Source organism: Montipora foliosa, chromosome 8, assembly GCF_036669935.1.
Source record: "Montipora foliosa isolate CH-2021 chromosome 8, ASM3666993v2, whole genome shotgun sequence".
NCBI classification, from domain to species: Eukaryota; Metazoa; Cnidaria; class Anthozoa; order Scleractinia; family Acroporidae; genus Montipora; species Montipora foliosa.
In genome coordinates, this window is record NC_090876.1 from 20,728,462 (window position 1) to 20,750,961 (window position 22,500).

A 22,500-nucleotide genomic window follows, 5' to 3' on the forward strand; every position below is an offset into this window, starting at 1 on the left:
ATCCTCCCAGGTAACATATCTCCACACAAAAAATGAAGGGGGAGTTCAAGATTTCCATTTCCAACTTTGCATGACTTTCTCAGAGACCTGCTCTTAACAACTATTTACCGAAGTGGAGGTGCCTAGTGGTGGATATTTACCAAACCGCTAAGTGGTGAGGTAATTAAATACCCACCATGGCCACCAGCTACTGTCACTCAGGTGAATAGTTGTTTTAGAATATACTAAAACCGTGAGATAATACAGCGCAAAAAAAGATGTTTTCAACTCATTTATTCCTGGAACGATTATTATATTTTCGGAGACAAACCCCGTGCGAGTTGCTCGAAGATGAATGGCAAAGGCTATTTGGAGTTTGAATTTCAAACCAGAGAGCGCCCTCAACGCTATCCATAGTTTTAGTATATACTAAGAACATTGATTTCATAAATAAAATATGTTTGCTATCGAGTCGAGCATATCGTGAACTCAAGTCATGCATGTAGGCCGTGCAGTAGAAGGTAAATTGCTTCTGAATTGAACGATTGATAATAATTGCTCCTGAATTGGACGATTGATAATAAGACGGATTATGCCTCTGCATGCATGTATATCATTGTTTTAGGATGTGGGATCCCCAACATTGACTTCGACGGGCAGTTTACGTTTAAACATAAAGCATCTCTTTTCGTTTTTTTGTACTCCATAGTTGCAGCAACGCCTTTATTGTTGAACGTTCACTTGACAATATTTATACTAAACTTGTGAGTCAATGTTATGAATATAAAAATATTTCTTAAATTAGTGAGATAATCGCTGGTGCATCATTGTATTCATTTTAAGGCCGAAACATTTGTCCTGTTGCCTGGAGGAATTTTGGAGATTTCTGTTACAAGTTTAATGTTCATGGAGCACTGTACAAAGATTGGCGAGGCGCAGAGAATATCTGCATGTCTTACAATCGCTCCACCGAACTCCTCAGCGTTACCAGCGAAACAGAACAGGCGTTTATCCTGCAGCAGTTGAGGGACATGAGAGTCTCCAGACCAGTGTGGCTTGGGTTGAATGACCGCAAAGTAGAGGGACGATATGAATGGAGTGATAAGTCGGTTTTCAAGTATAAGAATTGGGCGGCAAACCAACCACCAATGGGAGGTTCATCTGCACTGATCTTTGATTGTACAGTTATTGATCCCAATACTTTGAATGGAACATGGAGTATATCGTTTTGCTATGATTTTCGAGGCTACATCTGTAAGAGAAAATTAGGTAAGAAGAGGAATTAACCTGACTATCCACCATGAATGCTAAATTGAGTTGTTGGTCTAAACACAATGTTATCTGCTAAAGGCTTGGGATGTTTGGAATTCCAGAAATCCCAAGTTCCAAAAGACAAGGGCCTATGCTCTCGCCGAGTTACAGCGCGCTAACCACTACGGCCCTCGTTTTCATTGTCATTTAGCAATGGACCTCTTCAGCTTGTACGTTTTGCTTTCCCATTTCAGACCACGTGATGTTACTCTAAGGAACAGTTTCTTTCAAATGTCGTCTTATACACGTGCATATGTATGCATAACTTATGAAAAAACAAGGAAGAATTCCCTTGGGAACATCACGTGGTCTGAAATGGGAAAACAAAACGTACAAGCTAAACTTAAGAGGTCCATTATTGTCTGCTTAGTGACATAAAATGTTAACTGCAGTGATGTTAGATTTTTTAGCTAAATCGATCACTGACCATCTCTAGTTCTTATTCAATAGTCGTCTTTCAACTTTTATGGTTCAGTTGATTAAATATTTGAAGTTGATACCCTTATGTTGTTTGTGGTGAAGAGAAATGATGAACTAAAACAAAAAGGTGTCTGTTTTGACATGCGCATTTATCGTTGAAATTTGCCACAATTGAATCCTCAAAAGCTATTGATGAAGGTTTTCAGACAGCTTAAGATACTTTTTTCAAAAAATTAATCATAAGATGTCTCTTACATGAAAAAGGCAGAGAGGGTTGAGGCTTCAAATTATCAATATTTGCTGCTTATAGCACTAGTGTTATAATATGCTGCTTGAGATCACAAGTTAGGGCCCACATGCGCTCTTTGGTATGATTATATGAAAAAAGGAAGATAAAGGTAATGTACTTTAACTTGGATTCATGTCAATTAAGTGGGAACTGGGTCTCTTGAGATCATTATTATAGTGAGTCGAAGGACTTTTTCAGGTATCGGTCAGTGCAATTCTCCGTTTGGAATGGAAGACGGCAGCATTGGTGATAATCAAATAACTGCCTCAAGTAGCTTCAACGTCTCATCTCGTGCAAGCCAGGCACGTCTTCGGCTTGAAAACGATAATTCAACCACTGGAGCTTGGTGTGCTGCACGTAACAAAACGGTGAGTGACTCACCGTAGACCCGTAACTGACTCCAGTGCTGGGCATTTAACTCGATGTCCATTTCTTGCAATAAGTTTGATTTTAATCTCATCTTGATATATTGACTCTTCTTTACTCGAAATTTTCGCCGGCTCGAAGTAATCTTCTCTCCATAACTCAGTTTAGTTACATACCCACAGGGAAGAGATATAGTAATCCATTTGTATTAGTTCATCTCCAGGCTGAAGTAGTCACGTCTAGGTAACAGCTCTGGTTTTGTTATATTTGGAACTCGTCTGAAAATTGAATAAGACGTTATCGCTGTGATGTGGATGTCGATGCCTGAGCATGCAACTCAGTCAGTTATGTAAAAGGGGCTACTGCGTCAAGGCTTAGCTTAGTTTATGGCTTAACACTCAGTAAGGAAAAAAAATGTTTTTTTGCGTGCAATTTCAGTCTGCAATGTAGAATGGATCGAGGGGATTATAAAAATGTTGTCTTCAAGGTCAAACGAAAGACCTCAAGGTATTCGCGTGTCTGTTAACAAACGTCAAAAGCGCGCCACCTGTCCGTCAAAGACATCGCTACACTTACAACATTGCCGCGAATTTTTATCGGAGTCGACGGTATCATGCTATCCAGAACAGAAAAAAAAGATGCATGCCTTTCCTTTCTTCCTAAAAGCGAAATTAGGGAAGTCAACTCGCATCAACTCTTGTATAAGGAATTACCTTTCCATATGCTGACAATGCTAAAACCCTGGTTCATGCCTTTATTACACGTACCTGTAAGCTGGACAGTTGCAACTCATTACTTCACGGCTTACAACAGTGTCTTATTAAGAAGCTTCAATCTGAGTGAATACGATCATGTCACTCCTCCCAGCTTTATTGGCAGCTTCCTTGGCTTCCTGCATGTGAAGTATCGTATCTGTGGATTCACGCTCTGGATTCCCGATTCCTTCACATTGGACGACGACTTCCACTTAAGCTACGGTAATACGAGAAACAAAGACGTCCAACTTGTTCCGCAACATTGCTGTGAAACTAGTCGAAAACTAGTTGCAAAGCGATGTGTGCGTTTTACACCCCACGCACAACCTGTCTCGGCGCACAAAAAAAAAAAAGAAAAAAAAAAGCGTTGATTTTGTTGCAGAAAGTAGAACGGACCTCTACTTTCTGCAACACGCTGTAGCAACAAACTTGCAACACACTTTTTTGTTGTTGTTGCGAGACAAGTTGTGCGTGGGATGTAAAACGCGCAACATCGCTTTTCAACTAGTTTCGCCGCAATGTTGCGAGACAAGTTGGACGTTTTTGTTGCTCGTATTACCTTTAAGTACTTCACTGATCTGTTAGAATGGTGTACTCGTTACAACTGAAAGTGCTCGGTAACAACTTTACTTTTTTTTAAGGCGTTGTAGAAATAAACCTACTTGAGAAGAAGAACGATCATGGCAAAAATAGTATAAAACACATTTGTTTGCCTCGTTAGCATAAGCCCATCGTTTTCTAATTTATGAACCATAAATACAGTACTGAATCATTATTTTGCATTTGCTTAGGTTGTTGACTAAATTGGCTTTGCTGTTAACGTTGTCAATGTTCACGTTGTTTACCCAACAGGGGGAATATCTTCAGATTGACCTGGGCGTTGTGCGTCAGGTCCAATACATTGCGCTTCAAGGCAGACCAGAGTCTTCAGACTTCGTGAAAACCTTTTATCTCCGATATGGTAACAATGGGCTTGACTTTAACAACTACGGCGCAAATGCTAGTGTCAAGTACAAGGTAAATAAAAAAAGGAAATGTTTTGACACTTTGTTGAGCGTGGTTCACGCTTGGCTTCTTTAGCTTAAATGATCTACCCAACGCCCTCGGGTATTCGCAGTTAACGTCAAATTATAGCAGATCTTCGTACGTCATCATATTATATTTGTTGTCGTCTTTATATCTTAGAAAATGACTGGAAATCGTGATGCGAAAGCTATCTCCAGCAGTGTTCTTGCTGACCCCATCAATGCAAGGTTCATAAGAATCTATCCTTTGACTTGGAGCAACCGAATTTGTATACGGACTGAAATCTATGGATGTGCATCACAGGGTAAGTCAATGTAAATACGCATAGTGTGGTTTTCCATGAAACGCTTCTTGGAATTGTTTCTTTAACTTTTTAATCTAGTCACATGTAAATGATGTTATCGACTGGAGCGACTGTAAAAAAGAGGGATAGGTTTTAGTGCCATATACCATCGAAGAATGAAAGCCTTGTCTAGAGTACTTACTTTAATATTAATAATAACGATAACGATAACGACAACGACAACGACAACGACAACGACAACGACAACGACAACGATAACGATAACGATAACGATAACAATAACGATAACGATAGCAATATCTGACCTGCTAATCGCCCTTTCTCACAGTCGGAGACTGAATTACTAAGGGCGCAGCTCAACAAGGTCGGACCGAAGGAGCTGTACTCGGCCCCTGAACACGACCCATGTATGAGCACGGTGCACAGCACCACAGCCTGATGGAATAGGTCGGGAGTCAATTTTGAGGAGGGAGGAAAACCGCAGTACCCAGAGAAAACCCTCGGAGTCAGATTGAGATCGACTGAAACTCAGCCCACATACGATTGCTTCGTTTCATTTCCTTTATACCTGAAGATATATTTTCATTAACTTTAAACAATAGAAGTTTCCTTTAATGAATTCTGTCCAACTAAGTCTTTTTATATAATTTTTTTATAAATATAATTATTATTTTGGATGAAATTTTAGCTTTCCACGTCATTGATTGTTTTCAATTTTTTGTAACCGTCGCTTTTGCAATGGCAGCGTCCAGCGGGAAATAACGTAATTCACCGGGCGAATAAAGGCACAAAAAACGTTACACGCTAAAGAGTACCTCACAGCCTTTCCCCGCCACAAAATAAATAAAAAAAGTAAAAATAAGAAATATATATATTTATAAAATCTCAGTTCGCTCCTCGCTCCTGAAAGCTGCAAATAAATTTCAAATTGGGAGAGGTTTGCATTTAGTGTTCGTAATCAGTAAATATTATGGAAAAGCACAGTAACAATAGGTTTGACGAGCAACATGTCCTGTTTCAATTTTGTCGCATTTCTTTGCTGTTCTCGCACTGATAACGACGCAAAGTGACCAATTTGAAAGTATGTACAAGGCGTGAGCACCCAATAATGAGCTTCCATCTTTCTCTGCGAAATGCCCACAAGTGTTTTACCAATATTATTCCTAGAAAATTGCAGACCGCTAATCGCGAAATGAGTATTTGAATAAAACGAAGAGATATTTAGCGTCACATTTACCTACATTTACGTGAAACACGAACAGCAAAGTGACCATGTGACCACGATTTTCCCATTTTTTGCCGGTTGGTCTTGCATTTTTAACGTGAAATTAGCTAGGTATTTTCACGTTTGCCGTATACGTGGAATTTCTTCTCGTTTTTTCTTCTACATAACAATTTGTTTCTTAAAAAACGAACCCCTAAGCCATTTTACGGTAAGTCAAACAAGGAAAAATTAGGTTTCATGGTTAGAGCGTAAATAAATAACTCCTAACCGCAATTTTCTTTATAAACTGTGGTTAGCTCTCTGTTGACTCACAGAACAGCTTGACCGAGTTGGAAAATGCCGTAAAACTCTTTCTTTTTCCCCCCAAATTTTATACAAGCATCGTTTTCTGTTTCTCTTGGGTCTCGCAATGGTCCCAAAAGAAAACAAAAACAATGCTTATTCAGATGTTTAAGTTCTTGATCCCTTGTTTTTAGCGTCTTCAAAGAAATGCGGTGTTGGTTGGGAAATTGGACTTGATGAAAACTGCTACCAAATAAACTCAAATCAGTGGAAGATTTGGGCAGGTTTGTACTTGAGAAGTAATAGTGCATGTGGTGATACTTTCTTTGTTTTCTAGCCGGCGGTGCATGTGCATTTTAGTAGTCAAACGCTCAGTATGCCCTTCGCGGAATGTTAGCCGCCATTTTCAATTTCTGAAGTAGAGGAAGATTGGAGAGAGGAATAAATTGCCACCGAGGGGGTGAGTCAGAAGCATGAGAGATGACGGAGAGGGGGAGAGGCAAGAAAAAAAAATACGCCCTCTTCTTCTCGATCCAACATTGTAGCTTGATAGACTGGTGCAGGAAAAATAGAGTTAAGTCGAAAACATTGTTTTTGGACGTCTAGACGTCAGTTCAAAGGATAGGAAGTTTTCGGAAACAGTTTTCAGTACATGAGATTGCCATTCGCGTATATTTTTTTCGGGATTTACTAATCTTGGATGTATCTGATACATAAAACAACTTGGCATCTGTTATATCTGAAAATTTTGAAGTCAAAGATGAGACAATTCTATATTTTACCCTTTCCGTTGCACTATTTGTGCTGTTCTAGCTCTTTATCTTTTTTCTTTCTATCAAAACATGCAAACTGCGTCAACCTCTAACGTCAAACTACATTTTGCTGTCCGCCGTAAGTCGGGATTAAAGTTTTCACGAGCTGTTTTTCTTCTTATGGGTTTTAAAACAGGTCTCTTTTATAGTATTGTTGCCACAACGATCTGTTTTACGGTTTAGATGCTCGTGCAACGTGTTTGAGTCGTGGCGGTGATCTTGTCAGCATAGTCAGCGTCCGGGAGAAAAACTGGCTGAATGATCGTTTGAAGGCTCTGAGTAGCTGGGCTTACTCTTTTTGGATTGGTTTAAATGATCGAGACGTGAATAAACATTTCTACTGGAGCGACGGAAGCGCATACAGACTCACTGCTTGGGATAGTGGATATCCGAAGGATTATACATCACAAAGTAAGTTTAATTGGCAATCATAATTAAAGAACCAAAGTAAATACCTCTCGGTGACATAGCTTTCTTGCACCCTTCTGTAAGTTCCGGGCCGCGATTCTCTTTGCGCACGCTCATTGTGACTGCAAATTCAGTCGTTACCATAGACACCGTTTGCTAGCACCAGTGTAGTTTGAAATGTCAGCGAGCGAGGAAGCAGCGCAGAATATCGATCAAACTTCTAGCCAAAAACACCAAAACAAAAAGCAAGACGTTGGAGCGACGAGGAAACTGACCGACAGTTGACGAGGGGTAATATCCGCTTCTATTTCTTGCAATATCACGATGAAGTCCTCGCATTTCATTCTTATCATCTGGTGATAAGCTGCCGTGTCTTCGGCGGCTAGTTTTCGAACAATATTGGTAAAATAACCACCCTCTTGTCGTCTTCGAATCCATTCTCTCGTTTTACCTCGTTTACTTGCTGTATCCTCCGTTTCTTCAAGCTCGTCAAGTACTAATAACACTGATAAACAACGCTTAAATTTCACTTTACTCTCCGCCATTTTGCAAACAGCTGTTGAAGTTACAACGTGGTGTACGCTGGGAAATATCCTTACCCACAACCCAATGCGTCTCATGTTTGATCAAACATGTTGAATGGATGTTTGGTATCCTTTGGCCACCCCCTAATAGTTAACATGTTGGACTGTCCAACATGCAACCAACATGTTGGATCGTCCAGCATTTATCGTTTGGCCCAGCCTTAAGGTTCGTGTTGACAAACGCCCAATTTTGGTTGCTGAGTTGTCTGATGTTCCTCACCTATGACTTGAATTACGCTTTCTCTCGATAAAGCTCTAAGACTTAGCGGAACGTTTCCTCAAGAACTGAACGTGATATCAATAATAAATTAACCGGAGGTTGAAAGTCATCATCGAAATAAAATGCCGTTTAAATAAGTAAAATTAAATCTGTCATAACTTATTAAGTCTCTGTTGAGACTGTGTGTAAACGAAAAGGATACGCTAACTCCGGATTATTTTACACTCTTAGACTACAGGGCCTGTGTGGAGATTGATGCATCCAGAGGAGCCTGGAAAGATGTCAGCTGTGGTGAATACAGACCCTTCATTTGCAAAAAGAAAATGGGTAAGAAAGGAATGTGATGAGCTTCAACGTGGTCATCTATATGTTAACGGTAAACTGCTGTGTGATTATTTTTCGACTATTGGTTTAAACAAAGTTGTTTAGAGCGTGTTGAATTTGAATACGATTCTTGAAAGAAGGGAAGCTTAAAGAAATCTTCCTGATTCTGGCTTGCCGCTCCAGTTTAACAATTCACCTAACGATGTCATAACCTGCCAAGTCAGCAAGATGCGTTTTGCAGTGCAAGTGTACGTTAATAGTTCAAAATACATTTCATTAAAGCAGAACCAAATTAGAATCAGTCTTGTGCGAATGTCAGACTATATCACTAAGGATTACTAAATAGTAATAAGCGTTCCATTTTTAACTTTAAATTTAAAATTTAAATTTAATATTTGGAAGTGCACTTTTTTGTCATCCCGAGGACCATCTTTCCTTAATTTGTTCAATTTTACTGCACAATTTCGACCTTCGTGGATCTTCTTTCATGCAGTAAACGTCTTTCCCTAACTAATAGATGCTTTGTTTTTTCTTTTCTTTTTCTTTTTTCGTGATCATCAGCTTCCACGGACAGTGATAAGTTCCCCGTGACAGGCAGTAAGTAATTCATCAAAAAATGCCATTAAATAATTGTTTTGCCAGCAAAAAGTTAATTGAAGAGCAATCATGCCGAACAATTATGTAGTATATGAGCGCACGGACACCTAAGAAATTGAATGCGGCTGTTTCCTGCTTCATTGACCATTATAGGAAGTTCGAGTTCTTATCTGTTATTTCACAGGATTTTATCTTCCAAGAGAGAGGCATTCCCCACTGTCCGAAAATACTTGCCAAAACCAGTAACCCTTTAAAGATGAAAGCCTCTTCAGGGTGTTGAATAACGGTCGTTCGTATTTACGAACTAAAAGGTGTATTTGTGCTGTGAGAACCTTTTAAAAATTTCCTTTAATCGTTGCCTTGCTTTTAGGGCGCATGTTTTGAAATATTGACTTGTATTTATAGTTCTCAGCAACGACTCTTAGTCTAACCTCTTCCCTATTGAGTCAATGGTTATGTTTGCACACTGGATCAGTGCAGCCAGTTACCCTTCAAAGTAACCCTTTGAAACTAAAAGCTTCTCGATGTCTCGACGAACTACGAGGTGTATTTATCCTGCAAGAACATTTGTCAAAGTTATCCTTTTATCGTTTCCTTGATTTGAAGGCGCGTGTTTTGAAATATTGACTAGTATTTAGTTCTCAGCAACGACCCTTAGCGCTTCCCTACTGAGGCAATGGTTATGTTTTTCAGACTGGATCAGTGCAACCAGTTACTATTGGCCACTGAATGCACTTGTAGACAATGGAACTAAAGTAACAGGAACCATCCCAGGTTCTGTCTTTGGGAACGTAATGAACAAAACCGATCGCTATCAAGTCGGAAGAGATGCTTTACGGTTTGCCGGTTATAACGCATACGTAGAAACCGGTCCATTTTCAGATGATTGTATCACCGACCCCAGCCAATGCATTAACGGTATCACAGTCTCGTTTGTGGGGCAGTTTGAGGATGGTGCACAAAGGTGGACCAGAAACACGTTTATCGTAAACACGATAGGAAACGAAACACTGCTTCAAGGGAAACCTGGATTTGCAGTGTATGTCGCGAACGGTCAGCTTTATGTGGCGGTCGTTACTCGAACAAAGAACTGGACGTTGTTTGATTCACTGACCACTGGCAACACTGTATGGCAGCACGTGATGTTTTCTTGGCAACTGGAAAGAGGTCTGGTATTGTACATAAATGGAACAAAAAGGTCAGTGACAAATTGCGTAATGCTTTAGCTATCTTGAGATTTACACCAGATTATTTCAGATTGTTTTAAGATTGCTTCAAGCAAAAATGGTATTTAAAAAAGAAATGCAGTCTGAAATATCAAGCTTACTTGGATTTCTCCAACTACCCAGTCTTATAAGTGTTGCAGAGAAACATGCACTTTCGCCTAAGAATGTAATTCCGCGGTCGAAGAACAAGTTTTTTTGCCATGGCTCGTTTTCATTGTTCGCAGAATCACACGTGTAGTTTCTACCTTAGATCATCACTTCATCAAGGAACATCTTCCCTTTACTCTGGTAATACAAGTCTTTCGCTGACTGTGGGCAGCAAGTCAGCTCAACCATCAGCTGGTGGATTTCTGATTCGTTCATTGGCCGTATGGAAAAGATATTTCTCATCTCCAGAAGTCAGCAAAATATATCTTGCTGGTAGGAATAGTTTGTAAAGTTTGGGGCTAATATGCAAAATTATTAATAGGACGCTGACACAATTTTCAGCTCATGTATGCCTATGATCAACGGATTTTATTACAATAGTGTGTCACGAGGGATTGTCTGTTTTGTAGTTTTGACGTTTCTTAGCGCACATTGAGCTACCTTGAGCTTCAAAAATTCGCCTCTATGCTGACAAAAGTCGTTTCACCCACGTCCTCTAGAGTAAAAGACACGGGTGTCACCCCAGTTTTCAAACGGTGGATAGCGCTTTCCACTGGATAACGCATTTGGTTTTGTTAGTGTTTACCCGCTGGATAGTGATTTATCCCGTGGATATCGTCATCCACTTTTTGAATAACGCAGGCCTAAACCCGACTTAACTTCATTAACTCTTTTGCAATGTGAATACTGCTCTGAAAATAGAAATGCCAAGATGTCTTTAATGACACACCACTGAATAATATACCCATGCACCCCTGTATCTAAACGTTAGTCTTGTTATCTTTGAGAAGGATATAGATATTGCCTGAGAATCTAGTAGGGAAATCTCCTGCTCCTAGAGCTTCGCGCTTCACCGTGCTACGCATTCTTGGGTGTGCCATAATCACCTTTTTTTTGTATTTTAGAGCTCGGTAGTTGTCAAACTGGTTGGAAAGAATTCGGACAATTCTGTTATCAGTTCAACCTGAACAAGAAATCCTGGTATAATGCAAGACTGGCATGTCTGTATCAACAAGCAGAGTTGGCAAGCATCAATTCCCCAGTTGAGCAAGCGCATATAACGTTAGAAGTAGGAGCTTATGGATTGGATGCAGAAGCTTGGATTGGTAGTGAATTCTTTTTGTTGTCGTTGTTGTTGCTTTTATGGTTTTATAGTACAGCGCTCGGATGAGATGTCAGTTGGCCATTGTCGAAAAGGCGGAAGTCAGCGGAACCATCAATATTCGAATTTTTTTTTTTTTGGGAGAAGCAGAATAGACAGGTGGATGGTGTTGTTGACGGTATATCAGCACAGAAATCCTTGATTGCCCCTCTCTTTATTGCTGTGAATGTGTTCCGTTGTTGCTTGTATTGACACCAATTTAAGCATGTTGGTACACGGTGAAATTTATTTTAAAGTCGATTTCGTATTCAAATATGCTTTTGAATATCGGGGCTGATCCACGGCAATTGGTTGTTGCGAAGCTGTATTCGTTTCACGGGTGCATGTTCGTCGAGGACTTGTTTGAACAGGCCAGACCAATCACATATCATCGATATTTTCGAAAATGTAAGAGCTGATCCATGGAACGTTTCTTAGATTAGAGAGAAACGCATTTTGATCCAAATTCTTCAGAGATTTAAACTCTATTGTTCTCGCTTTAAGTCTTGGTAGCTTTTGTTTCTTCTCAACAAAGATCAGATCGTGATCACGAATCCCGACTTGCAAATTTCGGCTTGTTGCCAATCTGATTTCTTTTCGTTTGGCGTACATTCTCTCAGCTGCTAACGCACAGGCTGGGATAAAATCCGTGATTTTACATTTCCCAGGAAAGCGGTAACAAGCACAGATCAGAAACCAATTATTTGCATAGTCCTTTACATCTAAACAAATTGATTCGACTCCTGGGGCCCGTTTCTCAAAAGTCCCGAAACTTTACGGGCCGTTTTCGGGTGTCACAATTCCCTCTGTATCTCAAGAAAAGAGAGGATTTAATTCGTCAAACTTCACAGTTATTTTTCTTTTTGTTGCCTTGAAAACGTGTTAAAAGATTGGCTTTCTAAACCAAGCGGTTGGCAATTTCACAAATGGCTTTTCGGGCCCGAAAAGTTTTCGGGACTTTTGAGAAACGGGCCCCTGGCTCGAATTTAATCGGACGGTGGGCCGTTACGTTCGATCTGATATAGAAAGTAGACGATATAGACGACCACCTCCTCAGTTTTTCCTATCCCGTCGAATAATACGATATCGCGGGTGGGCAAGTAAAGAAGAAGAGATAGTCTTATCAATCTGCTTTCAGTGATGAAAAGGATATGAAAAGCACATCCATCGAGTAGATTAATCACTTGTCTGCTTTGCCCAGGATGCTATTTACGTTAAGATGACCAAGTTTTTCTCATAATAACCGTTTATGGTCATAGAGGACCATTCTATCGGTGATTGTAATGATTCTAAATCACTGACACAGTTTATTTCGGGTAGCGCTTAGCCAAAAAACGAAGAAATCAGTTCCTCGGTAGACGTGTTAAAAAATGATGAAATTGCCAATCAATAGTAGTTGCACATCCATAACTTTAATGAACCTGTAGGATCGTTAAAATCTCTGTATTTATTGGCTGGAAAAGTGGCCACATTTAATGAAATAACTACAACTGCAAATAGAATACCGAACTGAACTGTGGTTCACGGCGATGGTTCGTTGACATGACGGGCATTAAGGTTTATCACCAGGATTTTTTTCCACGTCTCCTCTGGCTCTTAAGAGTAGAATACTGTGGGCAGCTACAGCATTAGAGTAGTATAATTAATGTCTTGCTAGGCAAGAACTTTTTTTCGCAAGCACCGCTTTCGGCTGGAAATAGCCACAAAGTTGACGTGGAAATGGAGGCGTCCGAGGTCGGGTTGTGCGTTCAAAGTGAGCCCTCTCAAGGACTTTTGCAATTTAACACAAGCGGTTAAACTTAAAAAAAAACCACATCACCACTTTTATTCTTCTTTTATTTATTTATTTATTTTATTATTTTTTTTTCTAGGGTTGAACGATAAAGGAGTCGAGAGTGAATTTAAGTGGTCCGATGGTTCAAATGTTGTGTATACTAACTGGGATGCTTGGAATCCAGACGATTGGGCGAGCTCAGAAGATTGTGTTAGTGTGAGAAATTCTAATGATGGCCGGTGGAACGACCAGAACTGTGACAACAGTCTAGCTTATATTTGCAAGAAGCCCAAAGGTTTGAACTCTCATTGCTCGTGAAATAAAACGGGGAGGTTTTCCAATTGAATGATGTCGCGCATTAAAATGATTTAAAAGTTGTCTTGTCGTTTACGTTTTATGGGAGAAGTCCAGAATCCGTTATAAATTTGAAAAACAAGAGCTGTCTCAATTCTGGCTTAGGTTATTTCAATGTCAAAGCTAACAAAAAATTGAATGCGCACTCAATGCACTTTCGATGATACATGCAGTGAGTAGGATATCAACGAATGAAAATGCGTAGCTTTGAGTAGTTGTTTATTTGGCACTTGAGACCTGCACAAAAGTGGTTTCTTTTGCATTTGTTGAAAGAACGCCTGAAGTTATACCGACAAAAATACAGCAAAAAAATTAGTTTGGTTCACAATTTTTCCATAGAATATATTGTGCCGAACAAAGTTCCTGGAAACAAAGGTAAGGAATTTCACTTCTACTTTCTCGGTCGTTACTTAATATCACTATCTTTATCCTTATAAATTTCTGTGATTATTACTATTCTCACTTACCCCACGTTTACCGTTTGATATATTGCGAAATCTAGGGATGCACCAATGTGAAGTTCTTTTAAATTCGAGGAAAATTTTTGTCTCGTGTTTCATTACATTGGTATTAATAGGGCACGTGCAAAATCTGTGACGACCAAGCATCAAGTGTCGTTTGCCCCTCCACCTCGCCTTTTTTTGTGAGTGGCATCTGCATTGAATTTGGTCATTGGGTATATTTGACTTTGATGGGTATAGCGCCTCTTCTCTGCTCGTCATAGGTAATGTCTAGTTTGCAGTCCCCCTCCAGGAGCTCTATCGCTATATTTAGCATTTTCTTCTGATTTGTATTTAATTGTTAGGTAAAATTACATTTTACATGAATTGCCATGACTAATACTTCAGAAGAGACAACCTGTTGCTTTAATTTCACAGCTTTCAAAATCTTGATCTTGTTATATTCGGAAAACTGTAGTATATCTCTGAAAGTGTACTTTGAATTCTGTGAAATTTGAAATTTGCGGTTACATGGACTTTCAGGTGCATCCGTGAGGCATTGAAGAATAGACTGCGGCCTGTAAATTTCATAGTTTGCCATCATTGTTTTTCGGCTTTTCATAATACGTTAGTGTAATTAATTTAGTTGAGTAATCTTACTGCCATGCGTTTCACATATATTAGCGTCCGAGAGCTTTAGATTATAGGAGGAGAACGACAACGAGGACAAGATTTCCTCATAGAACAACAGTGAGCGCGCGAAAAATAGTGTCATTTTTGCGATTTTTTTTCAAAAATGTCTTCGTGTCAAAACAAGTCACCAACATGCGTACACGGTAGCAGTTTTGGCATTTTTCAATCAGGAAAAGGCTCAATTGCCAGCAATACAAATAAGTGGGAAACCTGTGCTACTGACAGAAAATAAGATTAATAGTCCGGGTCATAAATTTTCTTAGTATTTTCGCTGAAACGGGGTCGGTGTTTGGAGTGAGGAAATGCTGCACCTAACATCTTTGGATCACGATTGTATACAGTGGTACATAACCATAGTATCTTGTGACACAGGCTTTATCATTGTAGCTCCACAGGAACTTAATGTTTGCCGGTGGACTTCAGCCGTGCTTAGCTGCCCTTTATTTACGACTCTCAGAGTCCTCTCTGCTAACTGGGGACGCACCACCGCTAACGTATGTGGATATAACGCCGTAACCGTCTGTCGACTCGATGTAACGTCAAAGGTACAGGCAAGATGCCAAGGCAAAAATCACTGTTCACTTAAAGCTTCGGCATCACTGGGTCCAGACCCTTGTTCAGGAGTGAGCAAGTATCTTAACATCAGCTATGTTTGCGAGGAGGGTAAGCAACGTTTAATTAAGGAGATTAATTCTTTCATTTTTATACATAGCCAGGTAAACAATCATCATGGACAAAACCGTTGAGAAGACCCACCCTCATATCAAGTTTCGTGCGGTCACGGGGGCCAAGGAACCAATTCAGCCCCTTCCCTGTTTTTCATCCAGCCTGAGAATGAATTAAACATAAGTATAACCGGACCTCATGCTCTTAGCTGCATACAATTTCTTTAATTTCATTCTCTGTCTGGTGCGATTGACTAACTGAAATACTGTAATCGGATTTGGATTTAGATGACTGAACACAGTTTTGATGCACTCATACTTCCATTTCTGCCATATTTATGCAATCTTTGTATCGAAGCTCAAAAGTTGGTCACTGATAAGTACTACCACGAGTTTTTCAATTTTTGTCAGTTTATGTGCTTTGCAGGCCGTTACCATGGTAACGCATCTCGATTAAAACAAGGCCTGAAGGATGCGTGTTCTTCATTTATGCAAAATTCACTCAGTTATATTTGCAGGCATTTGCGTACTTAAAATAATACAAAGAAAGAAAGTTTAACAGCTCTTATCATAGAATTTCAACAGACGGATTTTTCATGATTCGTCTGTTATATGTCTGATTTTTTTTTTCTTTTAATAGACGGCTTATTAGTAGTCGAAACTATTTTAGAACAGCCAACAGTTGTTGGTCTAAATTTTTTGAGCGAATGCGCATGCTCAGCATTCTGCTGGGTTTTCACTTCTAAAGCACCACGACGTTAATTTGTTTTTCTTTTCTAAATCCACCTTAGTTGACTGCGGAAAACTGTGCTCAGCCACCTTAAGCTATTTAATAGTTTTGTTTAATCCTCAACTTAGGGAGCATATCAGGTTGTTTTCCTTTTTTATTCGTTTGCATAATTATTCAATAAATATTCTGTAACCCAGAAAAGGCGAAAAAATCCGCCGTAGTGCCGCCAGTTTGGTTAATGCAAATAATTAGTCTCAGACGAAGCTGGTGAGAGGTTAGTCATGAAAAGCTTTAAAAGCACGAATTCAAAACTGTTTGAAACGTCAAACTTTTAACTGGGGATTAGACCGATGCCTCGGTCAAGAAACTAACCACTAGTTTTTTTGGCAAGTTTATGGCAACTGGTACGCTGCAATTGTTTTTGTCGAGAGATGTATGATGTTAATGAAAATACTTGTAAGAAACGTCATTTTAAAGCTCAACATCGTTTTGGCAGGAAAAGTGGATCCAGCTTGTCCTACCGGTTGGCAAAGCACACTTGATGATCCCCGCTGTTTTGGCTTGTTCTTCGATCGCAAAAATTGGCAGGATTCATGGCGAGCTTGCCAAAACCTTGGCGGTGATCTTGCAAGTTTTCACACGAGGTATAAGTTGACTGTTCTAGTTTCGAATAAAGTATTACCTTGATTCAGGAGTGTTTCAACGTCACCTAAACCTGACGTAAAACTTCAACTTAGTCCTCCCAGTCACCTTTCGTTCTGTATGCGAACGTTTCACTGTACTGTCATGCATAAAAACACATCCTTATTATATCTTTGTCTCCTTTTTTTTTATTGCAAGGAAGTAATAGAACCTGATATCCCTGCCGTGATCAACCAATAATGCGATATTCATGACTCACTCAGTCAAATATTTGTTTTAGCACTGATAACATTGTGGCGACAACATTGCTCATAAATTCGTGGGACATTGGCGATATAGACGGGGTATGGATCGGACTTACAGATGCCGGGCAAAAAGGAATTTACAGGTGGACCGATGGAACGGCTGTAGATTACAGCAGCTGGCTTCATGGACAGCCTGATGAGAGGATCCTTCCTGGGAGCTGCGTTAGCGCTACTCTTCAGCGTGGTAAAATGAGCTCACTGTTCTGGAAAGATGTCAATTGCACTCTTGAACTTCCATACGCATGTTCAATGTACTCAAGTAAGTTCTTCAGAACAATTTTGCAAAGCCCCGGATGAATGTTGAAGGGTAATGATGCTGGTAGTCCGGCGAAACGTACCAATATGGTGGCCACTATGCAGTTGAGATCTATTGCTGTGTGCAGCCTCGAGATTTTAGTGCTACTTGAGTCTAATTTGTTGCTAATATGATAGCAACCCGGCTCATCGTTCGACATACGTGCGTCCGGTTGAATGAATGAATACATAGCGAAATGCTTTAAAGTGGTACTATGATCAAATTTTTACCCCTTAATTTTTTGAGTGTATCACGTAGAATTCCATGAAAGAACAAAAACGCCATTTACTGTTTGCAAATATCTTGATTAGTTCCGGAGATATCTAAGTTTGAAAAATGGGTAAAATATGCAAATGAGATGACTGATGACGTCATACACTCAATCCAATATTATATTGAGTATATAAATAGAGCTACCTTGGCCAATTTGCAGCACAGACCATTGAAACTTGTTAGTCTAATAGTTCTACAGGAAACACACCAATGGCTATAAAAAATTCTGTTCCCATGGCAACTCACTCTGTTCCAGTCCCCACCCACTTGATTTCAATATGTTCGTGATTTTCAGCTCGGAAAAGGTTAAACAAGGTCACAAACTCGAGCTAACATATTTATATGCTTGCTGGATCATGCATATGAAGTGCTGTTAGCAAATATCAAAATGGAACGCCAAAGGTGGCCAGAAAAGCTTTTAATATGGGGGAGGTCTGGAACCCAGTATGATGCCATGGTAACAGAACTGTTAAGGTCATATTGTGGAGAACATTTAGTAGAATCTTACTGCAAAAAATCAACCATTTCTGATACAAATTGGCTGAGACATCTCTTTTCATCATATTTGAAGAAAATTTGGTTGAGTGTATAACGTCATCACTTGACTAATTTGCATATATTAAAAACTCAAATATCTCTGGAACGAAAAGAGATATTTCAAAAAAGTAAACAGCATTTTTCTTCTCATGCAGAATGCTTGTTTATGTTTCAAAATGGCTTAGATAGGAAAGATGCGATTTTCGTCATAATACCACTTTAACGATCTCTCTTTACATTCATCATCCTGTAAGTTTTGCCTCAAAGCCATTCACCGTTAGTTGATCATGGTTTAGATAGCTGATGGCTACACCGTTTTGGTGAGTCGTTAAGCCTCGGGTTTTGCTGGCCAACATGTTGAAGCGGTAATCATCTATGGTGGGTGGGCGTAGAGTCACCATCTTCTTTCGTTGGATGTTGGGAAACAGTCTATGGTAAATTGTAAAACCGTAATTTTTGCATTAAAAATCTCCAAGCTTTGTTATCTAATTGCACAAATATTGTAAGATTGAGAAACGCAAACACGAAACATGGCGAATTTTCATTTATCTTCCTTTCCAATGCAAGCCAGGGGATATGGTTTCTTTAATACGACCGATCCTCGAATTGGGATTTATCTTGGTTTTACTGTTTGTTCGTTCGTTAGTTCCCTAGTTTGTTATTGTTATTATTATTTTTTGGTTTTAACAGGCAAGGCTTCAACTACTCCTCCAACGATAGGTAACTTACCACTGAGCTTTACAATACAACTTTTTTTTCCCCATAAGATCAAGATTCCGAATTCTAAGTAATTTTGCTGATCCCAGATTGACGCTGATTTAAATAATAGAATCATAATTGTATCGGGATTAATGCCAAGAGACGCGCCATATGCTTTTTGGATCATTTGGGTACTCCCTTGACCAAACCTTGGCTTTCTATTTTGATGTCATGAAATATTTTGTCAAAGGTATGCGGCTCTTTCACGTCTCGTTAGGTAACTGAAGCAGACAGGCAGAAACAACCCTATTTTGAGACTGGAGAAAAATTAATTTCTGCTAGCCCAGCCATGCAAGTCGCTTTGCTAATACGGACCAGTTCTTGTAAAGTTATTTTGCAAATAGTGAAATAGATTTAAAGAAAGGAACTTTTTTTCTTCACATGCTTACCTTTTCTCAGTTCCTACGGTTCCGTGTCCATCTGGTTGGATGTCGAATGGATCATTCTGTTACAAATTGATGGCACCGAGGTATGTAGTATCTCGAGAAGTATGGCGAGTGGAGTTTTAAGGAAAGCATGGTGTAGGCCTAAAATTTGTGTTTTAGGAAACGAGTTGATAAAGCCGGGTAAATTGACGAACGCAAGAAAAAAAATGTGAGATGAAGTTTCCAGCATTAGCACTTTGTTAAAGAAAATTAAGGAATGATGGTTGTCAGTAATTATACATAAGGCACAAAAAATCGGGGGCAAAAATGTATTTTTCAACTACGTACACCTAATCCCTTCTGAATCAATGAACACTTTTTATTCAATTAATTTATTGGCATATTTTCGTCATCTTGTTTACACCAATTGCAAAGCTCCTCCATTTCCTACATAAACCGCTAATAACACCCTGACGAAGAGCTTACACTCAAAACGTCACCGCACAGAGATTTGTTATTGTAAATATCTTTGTAACTCTTTTGATGAGATCAGTTTTTTCCTGTTTTGCTCCTCATCGACCACAATGTCAGCGCAGTTTCTTAGAATTAACCCGTTCATGGCGTTTACTAACTTGCGTTCGTATCAAGCATGTGACGATTGTTACATAAGTTTGAGTGAAATGTGACACATCCATTTTGTTTCAAAAAAAGCTATAATGTGATCTGCATTGAACCTGGTCGTGTTATGTACTAGCAACCAAGTTAAACCAAATCATAAATTGCTTTAGAGAATAATGCCTTGATTTACTTTTTCGTGTAGCAAGACTTGGACTGCAGCCAGAGACGCCTGTAGAGCCTTTGGTCAGAATTCTGACTTGGTCAGTATACAAAGCCTTGCCGAGAATACTTTTGTTGCTGACAATGTCGTTAATGGCTCGGCTTTTGCAGTCTGGATTGGATTGAGTGACCGTGGAGTACTCTATGGTGTGTAGCATTGCTATTCATCTCTTTTTAAAGGGATTTCGGGGAATAGTATTCCGAGCTCAAGTATTATAGTGACTTGAAAAACTGTTAAAAATAATTCTGACTTTCTTTAAGACTTTATTGCACTCCTTATAGCATCCTAACATAATATATTTAAGAAGCAATAGAGAAGGTTTACCCAATAGGGCTAGTACCCAAACAAAAAAAACAACAACAACAACAAAAACTAAAAAAAAAAAACAAAAAAAAACATACGAATGACGCGGAAATCGATGTCAGGACAAATGTCTTAAAGACCAGCACTCTCAATACTGCACCGTTAGATCGAAGGTGGCCATGATATCGTATACGAGTGAGTTCAGTTCTACTAAAAACGTTGGACCGCTGACTCATTCTTGTTTCCTATGAGTCAAATTGTCAACTCAGCGCTACATTCCTCATTGACTTCTTATATGTCTATTGTTTATTAATGTAATGAAAATCGCATTGTAAACTATCGTATGCTTCTTAAATGTGCTGGTTGCCTATTGTAAATGGTCCCGAGGAGAACTTCAGTTCGTTCGTTAAATTTAAAATGAGATTTTCGCTGAACGAGAATTGAAGGAGTGTAGTTTCTTTTGCAGTTTTTTTTTTGCTCTATCGAATAACGGCCTACGCGTAACGTGTGGTACCACAGGTTTCTCGTAATCTTAAGCTTATAAGGTCCACGCTATCTCCCGCGTATATTAACTAATACAAAGCAAACGCATTGTAAGGAACCCTTTATATGATTTTTGTTTTCATTATACAGTGGTTTTCATGTTTCGTGCATTAAATGGTATGCGATTATTCAAAAGGTCTAGATAGCAGCAACAATATAGATAGTCGTATAAACATAACAACTTTCTTTAATTTTCCAGACATGTTTCGACGGTACACCCGTCATCTTCAGTGTTACATATTTTGAAATCGCCGTTGAATTTAAAGCGCACTGAAGATGACGGATGTACCGTCGAAACATGTCTGGAAAATTAAAGAAAGCTGTTATGTTTATACGACTATGCTATTATTATAATGTAAATGATATACGGCTCCCTGACTTAGACGACAGAACTATCTCTATTGAAGGTCATACATGGAGTGACAAAAGCCCTGTGAAGTTCACGCGATGGACCCCGCAACAGCCAGACAGCCACCATGGCCAACAGCCATGTGTTGAGATGTACTCTACTGGCGAGTGGGGTGATACCGGCTGCTATTCGGTCAATAAATTTATTTGCAAGATGCCTCGAAGTAAGTTGAATTATCTGCTAGTTGTTTACTTTGCCTACAGTACACAACAGCTTACCAAGTTACCAAATGTCAAAACCGATACAGTTGTCCTTCAGCTGTAGGAGTTATCGTAATGATGCGTAAACGTAATGCACATTCAAACCGAGTTTCCCCAACCTACCAATTCTTTTAGTGAAGTTTAAATTAAACGTAGATTCTAACGTTCCTGTCGCTAGTTTAAAGAAAAGCTGGTAACTGTTTAGATAAACATAAAATGGCCAAAATCATTTTGGAAGATGAGCTCTTCCATATACATGCAGGTTTAATTTGTGTTTTTGCCATAAGATAAAGTTGAGACGGGGAATCTTTTCGCATCGTTTTCCTATGCCAAGCTACAGATGAGTAGGTAGCAGGCAGGATATAGTACAGTGCACATTGAAATGGTGCATATAGGCGGCTTACAGTGGAGCTAAAATATATGAAACTATGAGGGTACTTTATGATGTTATCTCACACAGCTCTTTTTTTTTTTTCCTTTAAAAGCCCACAAAGTAGTGACATCAGCTCCACCTGTAGCCACTAGTACGCAAGGTGAGTGTCCTATTCTTGGTTTTCACGTGACGTCATCAAAACTAGCAACAACCCTTTTGAGATTTAGTTAGTTATTAGAACAGCTGAAGACTTGTCTTTTCACAAATTTTCAGTTTGATAGGGTTTTTCGTCTTGTGACAAAGCACAGTTGAATTTCTAAGCTTTTGCGTGACACGATATTAAAATTGCGGTCGAGAATGCTATCACCGAGGTTAAAAAAGTGACTTACCCGCTGAGATTTTGCAATCTGCAGAGCAGTCCTTGTATGAAAATAAGTATTCACATAGATGTTTATGAGCCCTCAGAAGACGTCTACTGGCTTTTTTATAACAAAACTCGATGACATATGTCTTTGACAGCTTCCGGCCTCCATATTTGTGTCCCTGAGAGGGGACACAAACATGGCCTCTCCATACAAAGCCTCAT

General features: G+C 39.4%; 1 protein-coding gene across 1 annotated transcript in view; it reads left to right on the forward strand.

The window, feature by feature from the left end:
• The window catches only part of LOC137968360 (uncharacterized), a 123,158-nt gene that overhangs the window by 22,966 nt on the left and 77,692 nt on the right, over window positions 1–22,500 (forward strand). Inside the window, exons 6-26 of the mRNA XM_068814953.1 lie at window positions 823–1,248; window positions 2,198–2,367; window positions 3,973–4,137; window positions 4,306–4,450; window positions 6,152–6,241; window positions 6,953–7,180; window positions 8,213–8,308; window positions 8,867–8,902; window positions 9,596–10,100; window positions 10,379–10,548; window positions 11,181–11,381; window positions 13,288–13,485; window positions 13,884–13,919; window positions 15,065–15,340; window positions 16,569–16,716; window positions 16,995–17,278; window positions 18,815–18,844; window positions 19,283–19,352; window positions 20,069–20,232; window positions 21,340–21,504; window positions 22,027–22,074. Coding sequence (XP_068671054.1) covers window positions 823–1,248; window positions 2,198–2,367; window positions 3,973–4,137; window positions 4,306–4,450; window positions 6,152–6,241; window positions 6,953–7,180; window positions 8,213–8,308; window positions 8,867–8,902; window positions 9,596–10,100; window positions 10,379–10,548; window positions 11,181–11,381; window positions 13,288–13,485; window positions 13,884–13,919; window positions 15,065–15,340; window positions 16,569–16,716; window positions 16,995–17,278; window positions 18,815–18,844; window positions 19,283–19,352; window positions 20,069–20,232; window positions 21,340–21,504; window positions 22,027–22,074 — 3,651 coding nt within the window. The remainder of the gene's footprint in view (window positions 1–822; window positions 1,249–2,197; window positions 2,368–3,972; window positions 4,138–4,305; window positions 4,451–6,151; window positions 6,242–6,952; window positions 7,181–8,212; window positions 8,309–8,866; window positions 8,903–9,595; window positions 10,101–10,378; window positions 10,549–11,180; window positions 11,382–13,287; window positions 13,486–13,883; window positions 13,920–15,064; window positions 15,341–16,568; window positions 16,717–16,994; window positions 17,279–18,814; window positions 18,845–19,282; window positions 19,353–20,068; window positions 20,233–21,339; window positions 21,505–22,026; window positions 22,075–22,500) is intronic.